The sequence below is a fragment of the Aquarana catesbeiana genome, linkage group LG11 (assembly GCF_042186555.1).
Source record: "Aquarana catesbeiana isolate 2022-GZ linkage group LG11, ASM4218655v1, whole genome shotgun sequence".
NCBI lineage: Eukaryota > Metazoa > Chordata > Amphibia > Anura > Ranidae > Aquarana > Aquarana catesbeiana.
Window position 1 is genome coordinate 268,004,744 of NC_133334.1, and position 22,328 is coordinate 268,027,071.

Sequence of the window (22,328 nt, forward strand, 5' to 3'; positions counted from 1 at the left end):
TGCACAGAGCAGCCCCAATCCTCCTCTTCTCGGGTCCCTCTTTGCTGCTTCTAGCCCCTCCCTCCTTTGAGTGCCCCTCAGCCAGCAGCTTGTTACAGGGGGCACCCAAGCCGAGTCAAAGCTCCGTGTATCCATTCGGACACGGAGTCCCGACCTGGCCTAGCCCCCTCTCTCCCCTGATTGGCTGACTGACCTTGACTGAGAGCCACGGGAGCCAATGGCGCCACTGCTCTGTCTCAGCCAAACAGGAGTGTAATGGATGGCTGAGGGGATCGTGGACATTGCTGGAGAGAGAAGGGGCTCGGGTAGGTAATTAGGGGGGTGCTGCTACACACAAAAGGTTTTTTATCTTAATGCATAGAATGCATTAAGATAAAAAAACCTTCTGCCTTTTACAACTCCTTTAAGATGTATGTAGGGTCAAAAGTAAAGGCTCATATGTAGTATATCTCTGGCCTCCATGCACATGTTCCCATGTTTTATCCCTTTAAAGGCATTGGACGCTTTCAAATATTTTTGCTGATTTAACCACTTACCGCCGTCATTGTATATCGGTACTTTGACGCTAAATACCGTTGTTATAGCAGCAGCTAGCTGCCATAACCCCGGTATTTTCAACAACAATGGGCGGTTCTCTTAAAGATAAAAGTGGTCTCTGTGGCGGATTCGCCTCAAGATCACTTTTATCGGGGGGCGGGAGAAAGCCCCCCGCCGCGCTCGTGTCATCTCCGCCACTTAACAGAGCCGTCAGTAGCGGCGGAGGCGATCGTGTCCTCTCCCCTGACAGGCCTGGAGCCAAGTGAGGGAAAGATGGCCCCCACTCGACTCCATAACAGATGGCGGAAGCGACGTCAAACGTCCCTTCTGCTCAATCGTCTTAAAGGGGTGTTTTTTTTGTTTTTTTTTAATTTATTGCATTTATGTGTAAATGTGAGTTCTGAGGTCTTTTTGACCCCAGATCTCACATTAAAGAGGTCCCGTCATTCCTCCTCCTCTCCTTGCCGCGATCTCTGTGTGTCATGGAGCTGAATTGTCTGGGCCGTAGTAACAATGTCCCACCTCCCGTGATAGATAGACAGCACACTGATCATTTATATATATATACACATTTTTCATAGTTTGTGGACTCTATAACTTTCCTACAGACTAAATAATATACACTGATTTGGGTTATTTTCACCAAAGAAATGTAGCAGAATATATTTTGACCTAAATTTTATGAAGAAAAATTATTTATTTGAAAAATTTTATAACCGAAATGAAGAAAAAACGCTATATTTTTTATTTTATTTTTTTTCCAAAACCGTTTAGGTCTTTTTTCGTTTATTTAGCTAAAAATAAAAACCCCAAGCTCTATTTGTGTGGGAAAAAAAAAATATTATGCAAATTTCTTATGGGTAGTGTTTTATGACCGTGCAATTGTCATTCGGGGCTGGTTCACACCACAAAAATGCACCCCAGATCCGCTCCGGATGCGTTTTTTACATGTGTTTTTGATGCATTACCAGGTGCATTTCAGATGGCTTTTTTTTTTTTTTTCCCCCACTGCACTGGGGTTCGATGCGTTCCAGTGCATTCCAGTGCTTTTTTGATGTGTTTTACTGCGTTCCAGTACAGTCCAGGGCAGGAAAAAATGCAGCATGTTCTACTTCTTCCTTTTTTCTTTTTTTTTTTCCTGGAACTGGTGTGAACTATGTCATTGGAAACCATATAACCTGTGTTCCATGTGTCTTTGATGCAGAAAAAAAATGCACTGGACTGCAGGTGGTGTGAACCGACCCTCAAAGTGTGACCACGCTGAAAGCTGAAAATTTGGTCTGGGCAGGAAGGGGGTAAAAGTCCCCGGTATTGAAGTGGTTAAAGATGCTACAAGTAGAAAACAAATTGGTTTTGGTTGGTTTGTAGACTTTTGAAGACCTTTTGTTGTTGCTTTGTTTTTAGCTTCAGTCTTCAAAAAAAGCAGATGCATTTGTCAATGCGTTTCTAAAGCGTTGTATGCCAAAACTGAGAAAGGTGCCGGAGGAGTATCTGTATAGGAAGGCCGTAGTCCTGGAGCACGTCCACAAGAAGAAGAAGCGGAAATGCAACAAGACCAAAGCACTGACCGCCAAGGAGCGCCGAGAGATGAGGCTGTTCGACATCAAATCTGATCAGCAGAGGTGAGACTGCGGCCCTCTCTATTCCTGAGCACCACGACGGGTACTAGAGGGAGGTTATACACTTAAATGGTAACGCCCTCTATCATTTGCTTACATATGTTCTTCCACTGTGCTATATTCACTATGCAGTGGAACCTCGGCTTGCGAGTAACGCGGTTAACGAGTGTTTTGCAAAACAAGCACTGTATTTCTAAAAATCCTAACTTGGTTTGCGAGTGTTGTCTCGGAAAACGAGCAGGATTCAGACCAAAAGCGGTTTGCAGTAGCGCTTTTGGCATGAGATGGGGGGCGCCGGAGCCGAACAGCGCCAAACGTCGGAGTTCAGAAATGCATGGAAAGGCCCGAGGACAGTTCGGCTGACCTCGGCAAACCTTGGAAAGGCTCGTGAATGGAGTCTTTCCGAGGTTTGCCGAGGTCAGGCGAAGTGTGCTCGGGCCTTTTCGGCCGTTTCCGAGACTCTCCGGCGCCTCTTGCCGCATGCGGTATTGCATCCCATTGAAGTCAATGCGGAACTTATTATTTTTGATTCCATTGACTTCAGTAGGAAAACTCGCTTTGATATGCGAGTGCTTTGGATTACGAGAATACTCCTGTAACGAATTATGCTCGTAATCCGAGGTTCCACTGTACTTCACTGGGGCATAACCATTTTCCCCCTTCGTCTTTCAGGACAGCCACCATGAGAGATAGTCTCCTCCTCTTCCTCTAGGAAACACTGCGCCAGCCCATAAATTCTTACTTCCCCCTGCCAGACCTCAGTATTAGTGTTTCCTCCGGTGGGGAGACACTGTGCAAGGAACCAGGCCATTCAGTCAGGGTGACTGCGGCTGTTTATATTTTTTTGGAGCCTGTAATGGGAGCAGGGGTTTCCTAGGGCATAGGGGGGACTTACCCCTCGTTCTGTTGCCACCACTTCCTAGCCGAGCGCGGCTTCAGGTTGGGGGGATTCCCTATCGCGGCTACAGGGCTGCAGCAGGCAAGCGTTCACCTTCCCTGTATACCATACAGACCGCTCTCTTTTTTTTTTTTTTTTTTTTTTTCTTTCTTTCTTTTGGAACTATGCGGGCCGGACGACGGGCGACGTCATTTCCGGCGGAAGGGCGAGTGCTTGCCTTTGACCCGCGACTTCCGGTTCCGGGTCGCGGCGCTGATAGGGAAGCCAGGCACAGGCTGGAGACGAGTCTGGGACGCGCACAGGCAGCGTGGGACTCGGTAGTAGCAACCACCTGCAAGTCATGTCGGAAGCAGATGCTCAGCCAACGGACACTACCTCCAGCCTTCCTAAGGTAAGAGTGCCCTGGGGAAGAGTACTCTTTATCTAGGATTGTCCCTCCATGTATAGTTCCTGTCATGGGGGGGCAGACACCCTGGGTGGTCAGGGGAGGGAGGCTCAGATCCCCACATATTAAGGAGGGTCTAGTGCACTCCCAGGGTTGTATCCTTGTTTTTTGAAAAAAAAAAAAGTGACAAAATGTTTGTTTTTTCTTTTCATGTATTTTGAGAAAGCTACAGAGAAGTCTAGGTCTGCACATAGCTCTAAGAAGAGGTGTGCCTCTTGAAGGGACACTTTAGGGGAAACATGGACAAAGGTCTTGTGTAGGGAGTGCATAGACTCCCTTGTTAAGGAGAGGGACTCTGAACAGGAGTCAGGACTTGCAGCCTCGGTTAAGGAGCTTTCGTCCTCCTTCTCTTCATTTAAAGCCTTATTTGAAAGGTTTCAGCCTCCCTTTAGTCCAGTCCCCCAGGATATAACCTCGCCTCAGGCTCAGGGCTCTGCTCCTGCCCAACCTGCAACTTCAGTTAGGGCAGTGGAAGCTCCAGGGCCCTCCGGAGTGGAACAAAGACAACCAGACAGTTCCTCCTACGATTCCCAGGATGATTCAGAGGGAGAGGACCTGGACGGGGAGTCCAGGAAATCCTCCAGATATAAATTATCCCTGGAAGAGGTAGAGGACCTCTTAGGGGCTATTTATACAACCCTCGGTATTCAGGAAAACAGGAAACCCCTGACCCTTCATGACCAAATGTACAAGGGTTTAGGGGAACAAAGGAGGAAAGTTTTTCCAGTACATGAGGTACTGGTTGAAACTATTAAAAAGGAGTGGCAGGATCCCGAAAGGAAACCCTTTTTTTCTAGATCCTTAAAAAGGAGATTTCCATTCTCGGATGATCCTACATCTATCTGGAATAAAAGTCCCAAGTTAGATGCTGCCTTCTCCCAGGTTTCCAGACACACAGACCTGGCTTTTGAGGACATGGGGGCCCTGGTGGATGTCATGGATAAGAGAATAGACTCTCTCCTCAAAAAGACTTGGGATTCAACAATTGGTAATTTAAAACCTGAGTTGGCTGTCACAGTAGTGGCTCGCAATCTGGAGCACTGGCTCTCTAAGATTCAAGAGCATATTGAAGCTGGAACGGCAAAAGAAACAATTCTATCTTCTTTCCCTACGATTCTGCGGGGTATCGCCTACATAGCGGATGCCTCGGCAGAATCAGTCCGTATGTCGGCCAGATCAGCGGCTCTGGCCAATTCGGCCAGGAGAGCCCTCTGGCTAAAAACTTGGCCGGGCGATAGCGCCTCTAAGGCCAAGTTGTGCGGCATACCGTTAACGGGAGACCTTCTCTTCGGCCCAGGGTTAGAGACCGTCTTGGACCGCACAGCAGACAGGAAGAAATCCTTCCCAGTTAAGCGGAAAACCCCTACACAGACAAAGAAGGGGTTTCGTCCGCAAAAGCGTAAAGAAATTCCAAAGCCGGAAGGGCAAAAGAAATTTTGGGGTCAGAAGGGCAAGGGCAGGGGAGGGGCGATTTTTCGCCCTCCTGAACAGCCCCGTAAAAACCAATGACTCCCCAACCAGGGTGGGGGGAAGACTGGGGGGCCTTCCTCCCACAGTGGGAAGCGATATCCCCCAATCGCTTTATCCTAGGGATTATAAGAAGGGGGTACCATATCGAATTCACAAATCCTCCTCCACGGAGATTTCTTGTCACGCACCTACCCAGGTGTACGGCAAAAGCCGAGGCTCTGTTGGAAGCATTAAGAGATCTGGTAGATCAAAATGTGGTTCTCAGAGTTCCAAAGGCCGAGGAGGGAGAGGGTTTCTATTCACACATCTTCGTAGTGAAGAAACCCACAAGGAAATTCAGACTGATTCTGAATTTAAAGCCCCTGAACAGGTCAGTGACGTACAGGAGATTCCGTATGGAAACAATTTTCACAGTCAGAGCCCTGTTGCCCCGCAACTGCTTTATGGTATCTCTGGACCTAAGGGACGCGTATCTACACGTTCCTATTACAGAAGCCTCGCAGAGGTTTCTGCGGCTAGCGGTAAATGTAGGTGGAACAACGGTACATCTACAGTTTCAGGCGCTGCCTTTCGGGCTCTCCTCCTCGCCCCGTATTTTCACCAAGGTCTTGGCGGAGGTGATGGCCTTTCTTCGGCTCCAGGGAATATCAGTGATAGCATACCTGGACGACTTGCTCCTGTTTGCACCGTGTCCACTGCAGTTAGTCAGAGATCTAGAACTAACAAAGAGGGTTCTTACAGGTCTAGGGTGGCTAATGAACTTGGAGAAATCCAGTTTGATTCCCTCTCAGCGCATTATGTACTTGGGCTATCTGTTGGACTCAACGCTACTGAGGGTGTTTCTTCCAGCAGAAAAAGTTCAAAAACTGGACAGGGCAGTGGCGGTTCTTCAGTGCAGCAGTCAGGTCTCCATAAGAGTTTTGATGTCGGCCCTGGGTCTATTGACCGCTACCCTCCCAGCAGTGCAATGGGCAGGTCTGCACTTTCGTCCCTTACAGTCCTTTGTCCTAAGGGTCTGGGATCACAGTCAGGAAGATCTGGACACCTTGGTACAGGTTCCACCCCAAGTAAAGAGATCCCTCTGGTGGTGGAGGAGGGTCTCAAACTTGTCGCAGGGTCGTCTGTGGTTCATCCCAGTTTCTCAGGTGGTAACCACAGACGCAAGCGGCAAAGGTTGGGGGGCGCATCTGGGTTCCCTTTTAGCACAGGGCACCTGGGAGGGCGACGAACTAAGAAGGTCGTCCAATTGGAAGGATCTGAGGGCAATCGGGCTAGCACTCAGGTTCTTCAAAGAGGAGCTACAGGGCCACCATGTTCAGGTGCAGTCGGACAACTCATCCGCCGTGGCCTATTTAAACAAACAGGGCGGCACGAAAAGCGGAGTCCTGTTGGCCTTAGCATCAGACATTCTGAACTGGGCCGAGACTCACACTCTCTCACTCTCAGCAGTCTTCCTGAGAGGAGAGAAGAATGTGATAGCAGATTTTCTCAGCCGGACCAAACTGAGAGAGGGCGATTGGATCCTCAACCAGGAGGTTTTCAATCTCATTTCAGAGAAATGGGGTCCTCCAGAAGTAGATCTGTTCGCGTCAAGAAGCAACGCAAAGGCCCCTTGTTTTTTCTCCCTAAACAGAGGGGAGGGAGCGCGAGGGGTCGACGCATTGATCCAGAGCTGGCATTTCAGAATCTGCTATGCCTTCCCGCCCCCAGCGTTATTACCGGCGGTCCTCAGGAAGTTCCAGATAGAAAACACGTCCCTGATTCTAGTAGCACCACATTGGCCAAAGAGGGCTTGGTTCTCAGTACTCAAGCAGCTAGCGGTCGAACCTCCCTTATTCCTGCCACCTCGAGAGGATCTCCTCTCACAGGGCCCAGTCCTCTGTCCACAGGTTCACCATTGGCAGTTAGTGGCCTGGCTACTGAGGAGGGTATGCTAAGAGCTAGGGGGTTTTCTGAGAAATTAATCTCCACCCTCCTCAACAGCAGGAAGAAGGAAACACGCCAGATTTATAAAAAAGTCTGGGTACGTTTCAATGAATGGTGTGCAGAAGGCTCCTTTGCGGTACATAGTCCCACAGCTGGGTTGGAATTCCTTCAGTGCGGGGCAGACAGGGGTTTATCCATAAGTACCCTTAAAGGTCAGGTGTCAGCACTCAGTGCTTATTTAGAAAAGCATCTGGCCACCAACCCTTGGGTGGTCAGATTCTTTAAGGCTCTGTCTAGACAAAGACCGGTTCAGGGTCCTTCCTTTCCCAAGTGGGACCTGTCGTTAGTTTTACAGGGCCTGACGGGAACCCCCTTTGAACCTTTAGAAGAATGTCTACTAAAGGATCTTACGTTAAAAACAGTTTTTTTGGTAGCAGTGACAACTGCCAGGAGAGTTAGTGAGATTGAGGCCTTATCAGTTAGACCTCCTTTTTGCATTATTTTTCCAGATCGGATCATATTCAAGACTGATCCAGCATTTTTACCTAAGGTGGCTTCTGGTTTCCACAGAAGTCAGGAGGTAGTTCTACCCTCATTTTGTCCCAACCCCTCGGGGGAAAGGGAATTAAAATTTCATTTGTTGGACGTAAGGAGATGTATCCTTCAGTACCTAGAGCTGACCAAGATGTTTAGAAAGTCAGACTCTTTATTTGTTTTGTTTTCTGGGGCCAGAAAAGGATGCAAAGCGTCTCGACGCACTATTGCCAGATGGCTCAGAGTAGCCATTGGCCAGGCCTATACATTAGCAGGGAAAGAAATCCCAATGGGTATAAGGGCACACTCTACTAGAGCTATGGCAGCTTCTCAGGCAGAGAAGGCTGGAGCGACGCCAGAGCAGATATGCAGGGCTGCAACATGGTCCAGCTATTCCACTTTCGTTAAGCACTACAGAGTGGACCTGGTGTCGGCTAGTGAGCAAGCCTTTGGGCGAAAGGTGTTGCAAGCTGTAGTCCCACCCTAACTGGTAAGTGCTCGTTGATCCTCTCATGGTGGCTGTCCTGAAAGACGAAGGGGGAAAATTAAAGTTACGTACCGGTAACGTCTTTTCCAGTAGTCTTCCAGGACAGCCCTAGTTACCCACCCGAAATTTTGGGGTGTCTTATAAAAGACCAGAACGCAGCATGATAATGATATGGAATAGTATGTTATTAATGTGTTCTTGTGTCTCCCCAGCTGACCGGAGGTAATCTTGGAATATACTGAGGTCTGGCAGGGGGAAGTAAGAATTTATGGGCTGGCGCAGTGTTTCCTAGAGGAAGAGGAGGAAACTATCTCTCATGGTGGCTGTCCTGAAAGACTACTGGAAAAGATGTTACCGGTACGTAACTTTAATTTTTTTTATTTACAGATAAATTGAACATTGTTTAAGCACTTCACATCCATGCCCAGCTTCCCTTTAACAGGTTCTTAAAAGAGGAAGTAAACTCCCCTGGTTTGTTTGTACCTATATGTAAGCCTATAATAAGGCTCACCTGTAGGTACTGTAAATATCTCCTAAATTTGCATAGTTTAGGAGATATTTACTGTATACCCCACCGATTGCGTCATTGGCGCATGCCCTTTCTTCAGAGAAACACCGGGGAAAGATGTCAGCCGTCTGAGGTGTGCGGGGGCTTCGTTCTAAGTTAAGTATTTTATAATGAGCTAGCATGCAAAGCATACTAGCTCATTATGCCTTTGTCTTACAGGGTTGTTTTTTGTTTTTGTAAGCACGAGAGGCAAGAAGAACTAGCCGATCACATGACCACTGTGGTTTACTGTCCCAGTGGTCACATGATCAGGAACCAGTCCCACCAGCTCTTGCTCTAATCTAGAGTCTGGGAGCTGTCTCTGGTCACTGGGAGTACACAGTCGGCACAGAAACGTGGGCGCATGCGTGTGGACGTTAAAGCCCTCCCTGTTTGCGTTCTGTGGTTGGCAAGAGGTTAAATCAGTCCAGGTGCATCAAATCAAAAGGTGTGCAAAGTCTTGCAGTTCTTTTTTTCTTCTCCTTTTTTAGAAAGCAGTCTCAGCCTGGCAAGATGAGCCTGTCCCCTGCCGAGGATGCTACAGAGAAGGATCTTTGCCCTCTGTGTGGAAGCAGTGGTCTCTCTGCAGAGGTCTAGCCTGCACCCTACATGGTCAGAGCTACGGCTCCTCAATCAGCAGGGAACATGAGCCTTGCTGAATGCTGTACCTCTAAAGCCGCGTACACACGAGCGGACTTTACAGCAGACTTTGTCCTGCGGACATTTCGGCGGACTATACGACGGACTTTCCGAATGAACGGACTTGCCTACACACGATCAACCAAAGTCCGATGGATTCATATGTGATGACGTACGACCGGACTAAAACAAGGATGTTCGTAGCCAATAGCCGCCCTATCGTCGGTGTTTGTCCGTCGGACTAGCATACAGACGAGCGGACTTTTCGACCGGACTCGAGTCCATCGGACAGATTTGAAACATGTTTCATTTCTAGGTCCGTCAAACTTTTGAGAAAACAAAGTCCGCTGGAGCCCACACACGATCGAATTGTCCAACGGACTCTGGTACGCCGGACCAAGTATGCTGTAAAGTCCAGTCATGTGTACACGCATGACTCGGCAGGAGGTGCGTCTGACCATGGCAGAAAGATTTTTTTTTTTTTTTTTTTTTCATTATTTTCATTTTTTTTTTTTTCATGCAATTTCAGTGCAATTTTTTTACTATGTGGATCCTTGCACTGCGAGTGTCACACAATATTGTCAATTGCTTACTTTTTACCATACTGGGTCAGTTTATAGCCTGTGTGCTATTCAATTTGTGCAATCATTTGTTGAGGGTTTTTTTGTGTTTGTTTTTTTTTTTGTTTTGTTTTTTTTTTTTATATTTTTGGTCTTGTAAGAATTTTTTGTGTTTGTTGTGTTTTGTGAAGTAACACAGTGATCAGCGCAGCACTTGGATGGTTTTGTACTTTGCAGAGAGAACACTGCTTCTACACAGAAAGCAAAGGTCCTACTATGCCACATTCTGACATAGGACAGGCCTTTCTACTCAGGCTGTGACTGATGCAGATGGTACGTATGTATGTAGCTGATTTTAGGTTGAAGTATAGGCAAACTCTTTTTTTTTTTTTTTTTTTTTTTTTTTTCCATTTTGGATAGAGTAATGGAGGGTTATAACTAGAGATGCACTGAAATTTCGGCTGTCTAAATATTTCGTCTGAAAATAGTGTTATCAGCATTCGGCTGATAATGGCACCGAAAACGCATGTGATTTTTACCGCAATTTCACTGCTTATGGTCTGTTTTGCTAGTCTGAATGTCTGTCACTATTTCTCCTGTTGTCCTCATTTTCAGATACGACATGTTTCTTCCTCTTCATGATCTTTGGAAACAGTATATCCGAGACTTGTGTAATGGGTTGAGGCCGGATGCGTGAGTATCTTTATGATTTTCTAACTTGCACAGAAGGTATCAGAGCAAGTAGCCTCATAGCTGTATATCTGCAGTATGAGATCTAAGACACTGTACAGCTTCTGACTTCTGGTCTTAATAGATTTGGAGTGAGATTTGGTGTCACTACTGTGCTGCTCACTGTTCTCTTAGCTGGAGGCTCTAACATGAGGAAGCAAAGCTCTGTCTCTACCAAGATGGCCGCCTCTCTTACATGAACACAATGCAGAATAAAGCACTGGTGAAAAAAAGATCAGCTGCAATTAGACCACAGATAATACTGGTGCCAGCTTTTTTTTTTCAGCAGAACTTCTACAGTCTTGGTCCCTCTTAGGCCCCTTTCACACTTGTGCGACTTGAAAGTCGCACAATTTTGCCGCATTTTTTTTTGCTGCGATTTTGATGTGACTTGAAGCAATGCCTGTGTAATCTTGGACCTCAAGTACATCTATGGACCTCAAGTCGCATCAAAGTCAGACCAAAGTAGTGCAGGGACTACTTTGAAGTCGCTTCGACTTGAAGTCGCACAGATAAGTTACTCCTTGGAAATCATGGGGAATCACTTGTCGTCATGTGACTTTGCAGTCCCAGGTCGCAGGATAAGTCGCCACAAGTGTGAAAGGGGCCTTAGCCCCGGTTTACATAAGAACGCAGTACGGGAAACCTGCGGTCCATGAGTTTTTCTGACACTGTGTTCAGATCGCACTGCCCCTGTGATCTGCAGTGGTTGTCAGTGCAATGTTCACAACACCCTAAGCGCAGCTTGCAAATGCAGTGCATTTGCCTGCACTGGATCGCATGGTCATTTTTAAACGCAATATGTTTCTAAAATTGGTGCATGCACTACTTTTGTGCGGTGCGCACCGCACTGAATCACATGTGAATTGCACAGGAATGCAGTGCGATTCATGGGCTTAGGAAGGAACCTCACTCCCCTGCTCCTTTATCTGCCCCCTTACCTGGTTTCCTGGGTTATCCTCAAAATACATACTCGTAAATCCAGAATTGTCTTGTTGCAATCCTCTACCACCTCCAGCATACACCTGGTCCTACACTACAGCGTTTTTTAGTTATGTACTATGTTAGGCTGGCTGTCTCAGCTTTCTGCAGTTGACGCCCTGGCACATTATTGGGGGGGGGGGGGGGCAGCTACAAGAACCAGGAACGGACAGCTGGCCCCCTGATGACACGCATCAGCGTTTACACTGCACCCTATGGCCTCCTGGAATGCATGATGTCCATATTCCAGAAGGCTGTAAGCCACTGGGATGTCATTCTTTCATAGGCAAAAATCCCACAAGAGCTGGGAGATGTCATTACCAAAAAATAAATAAAATTATTAGTAAAAAATAAAGTGTCCAATTGTAGAGAAGAGCAATGATATGAAGTGGGTGGGGATGGTGAATGTAGGTACATTTGTACACACTCATACAAACAATCTTGTATGGTCTTGGGTCACTTTCACACTTGCAGAGTCCACCAGCATATCCACCTACTCGGTGGAGTATCATCCTCGCTGAGCAGGCAGATGACAGGTCTGTGTGCGCGCCACTGATGCAGAGCGGGCACGGCCAGCTTTTCTCTATGGGCAGGTGAATGGAAACGGACCTCTCACCCGACTCGCCAGACGAATGGGGATTCCCATTCGTCTGTTTTTTAGCAGATGGGATCGGTTGTTAGCGGGTGTCAACAGAGACATGTCCATTGACATCTGCCCGTCCATAGAGGGCAATGGGTGGTTCGATTGGGTCTGCCTGAAAAACTGAAAGATGGACCCAACCAGTCCATCTGTGTGAAAGGAGCCTTAGTCTACTCGCCAGTCCGGGAAATATAACCGCTAGCATTTAACTCCTTCCCTTCTCTGTGCTTCCATTCTTTGTGTTTACTGTGTTAGTATTGTGATCCTAGCTTACTATTTATGAATTATTCTTGTGTAGACAACCGCAGATGATCCAGAATAAGCTACTGAAGGCGGATATGCATGGAGCGCTGGTTATGGGTATGTATAGTGTGCTGGCATTATCAATGATTACAGATATGTGCAAAGTACGGTAACTCAAATCTTCTGACTAAAGCCGGGTACAAACTACAGTTTTTTGTTTTTTGTTTTTTTTTTTTGTTTTTTGTTTTTTTTTTTTTCATGGGTTACACAAAAAAAAACAGAGCCGCTGTACTATCTATGCGAGGTTGCATGTTAGTCCAGCAATCGCCTCCTGCTGAGCTGTTGTGTTCTGACAGGTGGACGGCCCCCTGCCAGAATACTTCGATCAGCGCTCTCTGCCATTGGCTGACAGCACTGATCGGGAGTCGGACGGCTGTTGGTTTTCCAGCATGCGCATCCAACAGAAGCCGGTCGAACAGCCAGCTTCTGTCAGACAGACTGACATACACATGGGCAGAATGTCGGCTGGTATTTTTCATACCAGCAAATGTCTCCTGACATTCTGCTCGTGTATGGGGCTTTAGTAGATGATCTAATTTGTTTGTTAGCCACCTTCTAGTTACAGGAGCTAAGGCTGACCTGTTTGTTATAACACAGCAAAAGCCTTTCATAGAACAGAAGCTATTCAGATGTCTCATTCCATCACATATCCCACAAATACTTCTGCTCATGGATGTGGATTTGGCTGTTGGGGCATTAAGGAATGATTTACATAGCTCCATCGACTGTCCTGAGATGAGAAATAATCATCTTATTTTTAAGATATATGCCAGATCCCTACATAACATAGTAAGGATCCATACACACTGGGCATTTACCGTTGCATGGGGCTCTAGCATTTAGCTGCAGGCAGCGGGCACAGGTGTTCTGTTCAGTCCTTCTGCTGGCAGCCTGTCAAACTATGAGGCTGGATGGTGCATCAAGCATTACAAACGTTTAGGGCAGCATGCGCTCAGGGGCAAATGCCCTAAAACTCAGGTTTCCTTACATTCCAAAGTATAAACCGAAAAGTCAGCGCTACTACCCATACACCACATACATAGCAGAGCTCCCAGGTGCTCGATCCAAGGTGGCTGGCTGAGTAGAGTAATGTAGAAAAAATGATCCGTTGTTGCTCTTAAAATGTCTTCATTTTATTGAATAGCCACAGTGAACAAAGATGATTAAATCAGTTGACGCGTTTCAGCCTATAAGGCCTTAGTCATTATGACTAAGGCCTTATAGGCTGAAACGTGTCAACTGATTTAATCAGCGTTTCTTCACTGTGGCTATTCAATAAAATTAGGACATTTTAAAAGAATCAACCGGAGTTCGGATCATTTTTTCTACATTCCTTACAATCCAGGCTTTTCTTCCTGGCGTGTACTGCCCTAAACAAAAATAATTCTAGCTACCCACTCCAGCCGCAGCAGCTGTCAGCCTCTCATAAAGTAGGGCTGGACACATGTGCCCTTTGCCTGCAGCTTAATGCTACAGCCCCATGCAACGGGGCTAAATGCCCAGTGTGGGACCATACTGTGTTACGCCCTAGTTGGAAGACTTTCTAATTTATTTAGTCCCTTCTCACCATAATCTGTATGATTATAATGAGAGATCTAACATAACAGCTTAAAGTACACCTAAAGGCAAATTTATTTATTTTTTGGATGGAGTGGAGAGGGCTTAGAGCCCATGTTAGTTTTTATTGCTTTCTGTGTCCCCGTTAGGGAGATTCACCCTCTCTAGTTGTCCTGTTTACCATTATCGAAAGTGAAAGTAAATGAAAATCCCAAATTTTGGGTTATCCCCCAGAAAAGCAATAGATCGGAGTTCTGGTGACCTGGTGGGCCCCAAGGGATTTCCTTAAAAGAGAAGTATGAGTTTGGGGGTTTTACCTTAATCATACTTACCTGGGTGGATGCAGTATCGGTTGGAGAATAAAAAAATAAATAAATCTGACAGGGATTATAATCCTCCCTAAGGCCTCTTTCACACAAGTCATGTCCATTTTGATGGAGTCTGCTTGCTCAGTGGGGAGCGATCCATTGATTTCCGCTGAGCAGGGCGGATGACGGGTCTGTCTCCACTCACTGTGCTGAGACAGATCTGTCAGAGTCCCCCTCTCTATGGGAGATCGGATGAAAACTGATCCGCCGTCTCAAATTGGTGGACCGGATCGGATAGCGGCGGATGTCAGTGGACATGTCACCGCTGACATCCGTCGCTCAGCCAATAGAGAGGAGGAGACCCAAGAGAGCTACTGCTCTTGTGCACATCGTTGGATAGAGACAGGGCTCAGGTAAGTATGTGGAGGGGGGGGGGGGGGGGGGGGGGGGGGCGCTGCACATAGGTTTTTATCTTTATGCATAAAATGCATGTAGGTAAATAACATTGAGACTTTTGCAACCACTTTAAAGCCAAAGTCCAGGTTTCCTGCCTCCTTTTATATAGTTTTGTTTGGGCCAAGTTGGCCAAAACTGACTATTTCCATTACTAAGTGATTTGGCTGCTGTGATTTGTAGTAGCATCAGCTACATACAGTATGCAGCGCTGTGTTCTGCAGCAGACGGCTGCCGGCAAAAAATAGAGTTTGGCTGAATGCTTCTTAGCCATTCAGAGGAAATCTTGTATTTTTTTTTGTATCAGTAAACACAAGATTTCCTCTGATTTGGCTCAGATGGATTGCGGATTATGATATAATCTGCCTGTCTCTCCACGTCCTCTAATTACAGAAAGCCTTCTATTGATTGATTAAAAAAAAAAAAGGCTTCCTCTAATTGTCTGAGAAGCACCCATCCAAACTCCATATTGTTCCAGCAGCAGATAGGAAGTCATCTGAGCTTCCAGAACACATCACTGTATACTGTATGTAGCTATAGCTACTAGAATGTGATGCAGTGCTTACAGTAGCCGAATAACTTGGTTATGGAAATAATTCATTTTGGCCAGCTTGGCCCAAACAAACTATTTAGAGTGACAGGAAACCTGGACTTTGGCTTTAACAAGGAAGATTAGTCAGAAGATTTAAAGTGACACTCCACCCAAAAAGGGAAGCTCCGTTTGTTTGCTTCCTTTCCCCCCTCCGCTGCCACATTTGGCACCTTTTTTTGGGGGGGGGAGCAGATACCTGTTTTTGACAGGTACCCTTTCCCACTCCCGGAGGACTCCGCCCCCCTCCTCCTTTTACAGCCGCTGGGCCATTCACTGCTGCTTTCCCTTACAAGGCATGGTGGCGGGCAGCCCTCGAGAGCTGATTAAAAAATCGTCTGCGGTGCCGACATCGTGGGGTCCCTGGACAGGTAAGTATCCTAACATTAAAAGGCTGGCCCCTTTTGCAGGTATAGCTATGTAAAACATTAAAAATAAGTTTCTATACTGTTTGAATCCAGTAATACACTGTATCCCCCCTGTTCTGTACTTGCATTGTTGCTCTCTATTTCTCGTCTGAATTTGGAGAGTCCCATCTGACAGCCTAACGATTTACTGCTGCTCAGGGGCTCTGGGCTTCAGCAAAATGGCAGCCTCCAGTAAGAAGAAACCGGAACAATGCTGGAGGCAATTTGTGCTGTAAATTGCCTCCAGCATTGTTCCGGTTTCTTCTTGCTGGAGGCTGCCATTTTGCTGAAGCCCAGAGCTCTAATTTTGGTAGCATAATTGATAAAAATAATATCTTTAGCAGGGAACATACATTCCACATAAGTTATGGATTGCTTTCCACTTTAACACTTGAGCATCCACCAAACACTAAAATATCAGTCCGCGTGAACTGTTCCTTGATGACTATGGTGTGATAGTTAACAGAATATTTAATATTTTGTGGAAGTTCTCTGTAGCATCATCTCAGACTTTTTTTGTTTCTTTTTACAGTATCCAAATCAAAGTGTCCGTCCTATGTCGGCCTCACAGGCATCATTTTACAGGAGACGAAACATGTGTTCAAAATAATCACAAAAGAAGATAAACTGAAAGGTGAGGGTTGTGTTTATTCACTTTGTGTGTGAAGGCCAAGAGTAGGGATTTGCCACGTCTTTTATTTCCTTAGCTGTGGCCAGATGGGAGAGAAGCTGCTTCCGGTCAGCTGAGTACACAGCCAGGTCCTACACATTAATTTTAGCCTTCAATGTTCTGTGTGCATTATAAGGCTTGAAGGTTTGTGTGGACACCTGACCATCACACCTGCCCATGTGGACATCCTGCTAATTGATGTTTCCAGTGAAGGGTACGGCTATTGGTACAGCACACAGAGACATTTTAGCCAATTGTGCATTTCCAACCTTGTGGTAACAGTTTGGTGAAGGTCCTTTTTTAAGTTCCAGCATTTGTACAAAGCCAGCTCCATAAAGGCGTGGTTTGATGACTTTGGTGTGGAGGAATTTAAGTGTCCTGCACAGATCCCTGACCTCAGCCCTACTGAACACCTTTTGGGAGGAAATGGAATGCCAATTGTGAGCCAAGTCTTCTCATCCAACATCTGTACCTAGCAACCAGAAAAGAGAGCACTCACATTGCCTCATCTGTGAATAATTATGGGAGTACAAAAAGGAAGGGTCCCAAAAGGTGACCCAAAATCTGACTTTAACGGCACAGTAAACTATAGGGATACAGAAAAGTAATATTTATTGAAACATACATAGTGAATAGTAGAAAAAGACCATAAAAATGAGAATACTGGGTGGCCCATGTTTCTGTGCGGAGATCATGGTCACTGCATGCTCCCAGCCCAGAGACTGAGCTGTTGAAGACAAGGCTCGGTCCCTACTAACAATCAGTAGCCGGCAGGACAGCTACAATCATGTGACCACTGTGACAGTGGTCACATGATCACCAATTCTTCATATCTCCGGGCATATAGACCCTATTAAAGGGAAGCTGGGGTTGGGTGGAAAGGAGTTAATGGAGCCTGTGCGTTGCACTGATTGTGGAGCAATGCTCTGCAGACTTCAATGCATAAAAGTAGTAAATGCACATTACTCATAAGATCCATGTTACTGCATTTACTACTATTTATCTTTCTTTTTTTTTTATCAAAAGTTGTATTAAACCTTTACATTTTCGATCACCGACCAGAAACGTCAATGTCTGTTTTTTTGGATGGACTGGCTCTTTAATTCACCATCAGTCCACTTTCATTCCTGATAGATTGTCAGCAAACCCCCATCACTGACAACCCGCATGTCCTCATAATTCAGCGTTATAAACCGCTAAAGCAGGAGGCCATCATAATGTTACTCAGAGTACAATCATAACCCGAGACGTTTCACAGAACGACCGAGTCAATCTCTCCAAAGACAGTTTAACTCGGGTCCCCTTCCCTGTAATTTACACACCTATTCCGACTTTTTCCCTTTCTCTCACCCCCCCTCCGACAGTTGTTCCAAAGTTAAACTGCGTCTTCAGTGTGGAAATTGACGGATTTATCACCTACATCTACGGGAGCAAGCTTCAGATGAGAGCCAGCGAGAGGTCGGCCAAAAAATTTAAAGCCAAAGGAAACGTAGACCTGTAACCAGGTTATGGAGTCGAGATGAAATTCGGATGTATCCCGGACATTATTTTTATTTATTTTTTTAATGGAGAAACATGGAAGACTTCGATGGAAAGCAGCAAGTCACGGGGAAGTAATCTCATATATTGCTGCCGCTGGAACAGCTTCAAGGGCTGCTGGGATTGAGTGATGATGAAACTGTCCTCTAATAACCCCACCCCCCCCCCCCCCAACCTCAAAAAAAAGTAAAACATTTTTATATTATGGAACTGACACATAATATCCTGTGCCATTAAACCGCCGCCATGCTTTATGATGTCCTAAAATGTTTGAAATGTTTGAATTTTCAGTCTTCTAATGAGATTTCAAAAAGGGGATATTTAAAGGGCTGCGCATGCTTAATGATAGCAACGAGGAGGCGGCACCAGGGCATGGGGCGCCGCCATTTTTTTTTTTTTCTTTTTGAATGTATGGGGTTTACTTCTGCTCTTAGAGACAAACCCACTTATCATGCAAAAGCCTTCCTGGAACCCCATAAACACCAGAGAGGTAAATTAGGGACTTTAAGGCCCCTTTCACACATGTACGACCTGAAAGTCGAGCGACTTTGATGCGACTTTAAGCAATGCCTGTGTAATCTTGAGGTTTGGAGACCACTGATCTAGATCATTCTCCCATGCAAAACATAGTCTTGAGCTCTTTTACCCCCTTTATGACCAGGTCATCTTTTGCTATTCAGCACTGCGCTAATTTAACTGTCAATTACAAGGTCATGCAACACTGTACCAAAATGACATTAATATCAAAACAAATAGAGCTTTCTTTCATGGTATTTGATCACCACTGGGGTGTTTTTTTTTTGTTTGTTTTTTTGTTTGTTTTTTTTAAATATTATATAAACTTTCTATCCAAATGTATTCTGCTACATGTCTTGGGTAAAAATAATAAAAAAAGTGTAAATTGATTGGTTTGTGTGAAATTTATGGCGTCTACAAACTGTGGGATATATATTTGAAAATTGATCACACCTGATGTACTGACTGTCTATCTAATTTCTTGAGGCCCGTAAATACCAGGACAGTAAAGAATATCTCCCAAATGACCCCTTCTTGGAAAGCAGACAGTCCAAGGTATTTAGTAAGTAGGCATGGCGGGAAGTTTTTTAAATTTTGTCACAATTTTTCGGGGAAAAAATTAAAAATACATTTTTTTTTCACATACTGTCACCAGTGCAGTTCTGCGTCATCATATGCTGTGGTGGTGATCAAGGACACTGACTGGTGACGGTATGTACAAAAAAAAAAATTACATATTTTTTACTTTCATGCATTCCCAGCGATATGACGTTTCAGGGTTCAGAAAGAAAACTTTTCACACAAACAGCTTTCTTTTGATGGTATTTAATCACCACTGTTTTTTTTTTTTTTTTTAAGCCAAAAAGAACAAGTTTTTCTTTCTTTGTTATAACATTTTGCAAATAAATAATCTGACTTCATAAATTTAGGCCAAACTGTATTCTGCTACATTTCTTTGGTGAAAATAACCCAAATCAGTGTATATTATTTAGTGTGTTTAGGAACAAACTATGGGATATATCTGAAAATTGATCATTCCTGATGTACTGACGGTCTAAATTTCTCAAGGCACCAAAATGACAGAACAGTACAAATACCCTCCAAATTAACCCTTTTCTTGCAAGTTAGACAGTCCAAGGTATTTAAGTGGCATGGTGAGTTTTTTTGAAGTTGTAATTTTTTTTTTTTTGTCATCGTTTTTTGGAAAATTAACAAATTGAAAGAAAATGTTTTTTCCACAATTTATTTACTGTATCTGCATAAGCAGTAAGATGCCGTACAGCATTTTTCAAAAATGTTTTTGGCATTTACTAAAAAGCACTACTAAAATACCACATGCGCTGTTTTATGACATCAAATGGTATTTTAGTAGTGAAAGTCTGCAGTAATTTACCGCCAACGGTAGCTGGCGTCCTTAACCACCTCAATACCATACCGGGCACTCCCCCCCCCCCCCCCCCCCCTCCCCCCTCCCCCCCTTCCTGCACAGGCCATTTTGCAGCTTTCAGCGCTGTCACACTTTGAATGACAATTCCGCAGTCATGCAACACTGTACCCAAATTGATTTTTTTTTTTTTTTTATCTTTTTCTTTACACAAATTGAGCTTTTGGTGGTATTTAATCACTGCTGGGATTTTTATTTTTTATTAAAATGTTTTATTTTCTGCCAGTAAATTTTGTAAATAAGATTTTTTTTTTCTCCTTCACTGATGTGCACTGATTAGGGGGCACTGATGAGGCACTGATAGGTGGCAGTGGTGGGCATTGATAGGCAGCACTGATTGATGGGGCTTTCCTGTAATCGGGGCACTGATGATCAGTGCCCTGATTACTTGCCCAGGTCTCCCCTGCGAGGAGATGGTGCTGATCGACACTCCTCACCACACACTCTGTCAGTGGGAGGTGAGGAGAGCCGATTACCGACACTTCTGTATTTACATGTGACTGGCTGTGATTGGACAGTTTAAGATGTGTTTTATCCCCCCCCCCCACTCCAATTGCACCCTCCTTTAGCTGCAGTGGCCAGGGGTGTACATGCGTCATGGTTGGTGGGTTTAGCACCTGCCAAGCATGACCCATTCAGGTGAATGAGGCCGCTCTGCAAGTGCCCTTATGCCTTATGCATTACAGCATAAGCCGGACCCGCTGATTGGCTCCTGCTGTGTCCAATGTCAGTGGGAGTGGGTCACTGATGGTGAGCAAGCGCCTCAGACCCAGAAGTGTCAGATCACATACTAGGTACATGTTCTGGCACAGAGCGGCCGCCCTGCCGCAGTAAATGTACGTGGGGGTGACCACTAAGTGGTTAATGACCGTGTGAAACTAGCACTCGTTGCGTCACGTTGGTCTCTTTCACATACATTTATTTAAAAAAAAAAAGTTTACTTAGGACCATGAAGTCTGCAGGGATAAAATCCAGTATGTGATTTCCATCCTCTGTCTTCACTTCTAGGAAAACCCCTCAGTGCAGCTCTCTATGACGGCTCATGTTACTCTGTAAGTGACAGGACCTTGTATGGCATGAGAATTCTTCATGTTGCTTTAGGTTTTCCTCCGTACAATTCAGGAAGTTTGTGGTTTCCTTCTTTGTTTAATTCTCTTGAAATCAACAAATAATAAATCTCCCCTTGTAATGAAGGGATTTTATATTTCTTTTCTTGATAAGCGGTCACAGGATGAAATGGGAGGGCGGGCACTGGACTCGTCTGATTGTATGGTCAGTAGACAACACATCAGACTAATGCCTGATACACACATAATAAATTTATTGGACTAACGATCGGCCGTTTTTTATTTATTTACTTCTTTATTTTTTGCATGCTAATCTCATATCGAAACCGAATAATTTACTAAAGTTGTGAAAATTCTTGTATGACAGAACAAAAATTCAGAAGTGATGTAATGTATAGTATTCTATTTTTGGACAAAAACTATACAGTAAATCTTGGTTTGAGAGGAACTTGGTTTGAGAGCGTTTTGCAAGACAAGCAAAATTTTTAAATCAAATTTTGACCTGATATACAAGCAATGTCTTGATATACAAGTAGTCGTCATGTCACAACCGAGTATAAAAGAGAAGAGAGACACCTCTAAGTGTAGCAATATGGTTACATTTAATGAAGGTACAACATTTAGCAACATATTGCTACACTTAGAGGCGCCTCTCTTTTCTTTTATACTCTGGAGCTCCTGCTGGATTTTGCCTCTAATCCCCTTGTGGAGGCTTCAATTTGTGGATGGACATTTTATGGTTACACAACCTGGTCACATTGCTATAATCTTTTTATATGGACTGAAGGACCTATGAATAAATGGTTGTGGAACGAATCATCTGAGTTTCCATTATTTCTTATAGGGAAATTTGCTTTGATATACAAGTGTTTTGGATTACAAGCATGTTTCCGGAACGAGTTATGCTCGCAGTCCAAGGTTTTACTGTACTATTTAACCACTTCCCGCCTGCCCACCGCAGATATACTGCCATAACCTACCATTAAAATTATAGACTGATCATTTCTTTTGCCCACTGACAATGTACAAAATCAGCAGGGGATCAAATACTTTTTTCCCCCTCACTGTATATACTTGTTATTCTGCTCTTCATGGTAGGGAGCACCCGCACGCCACCCCTGTGATTAGTCACAGCAGAAGCCGATCACCCGTCACCCATTGACAGAACACAAAGGCACAGCAGGGGAGATCTTTGGCGGTGGGGCAAACGTTCAAAATCAGCAGGGGATCAAATAGTTTTGTGTGTGTGTGTATGTGTGTGTATATGTATATGTATATGTGTATATATATATATATATATATATATATATATATATATATATATATATATATATATACATACACATATACACACACACACATATATACATATATATATATATATATATATATATAATACACACACACGCCCCCCAGAGATTAAACAAATCCTTCTATATAAGTTGGTGCCTGTTTATCTGCAG

General features: G+C 44.8%; 1 protein-coding gene across 1 annotated transcript in view; it reads left to right on the forward strand.

Moving 5' to 3' along the window:
* The window catches only part of POP4 (POP4 homolog, ribonuclease P/MRP subunit), a 31,436-nt gene extending 13,570 nt beyond the window's left edge, over positions 1-17,866 (forward strand). The window contains exons 3-7 of the mRNA XM_073605815.1: positions 1,942-2,159; positions 10,278-10,355; positions 12,311-12,372; positions 16,162-16,263; positions 17,664-17,866. Coding sequence (XP_073461916.1) covers positions 1,942-2,159; positions 10,278-10,355; positions 12,311-12,372; positions 16,162-16,263; positions 17,664-17,800 — 597 coding nt within the window. The 3' untranslated portion in view covers positions 17,801-17,866. The remainder of the gene's footprint in view (positions 1-1,941; positions 2,160-10,277; positions 10,356-12,310; positions 12,373-16,161; positions 16,264-17,663) is intronic.
* The last annotated feature ends 4,462 nt before the right edge of the window (positions 17,867-22,328 follow it).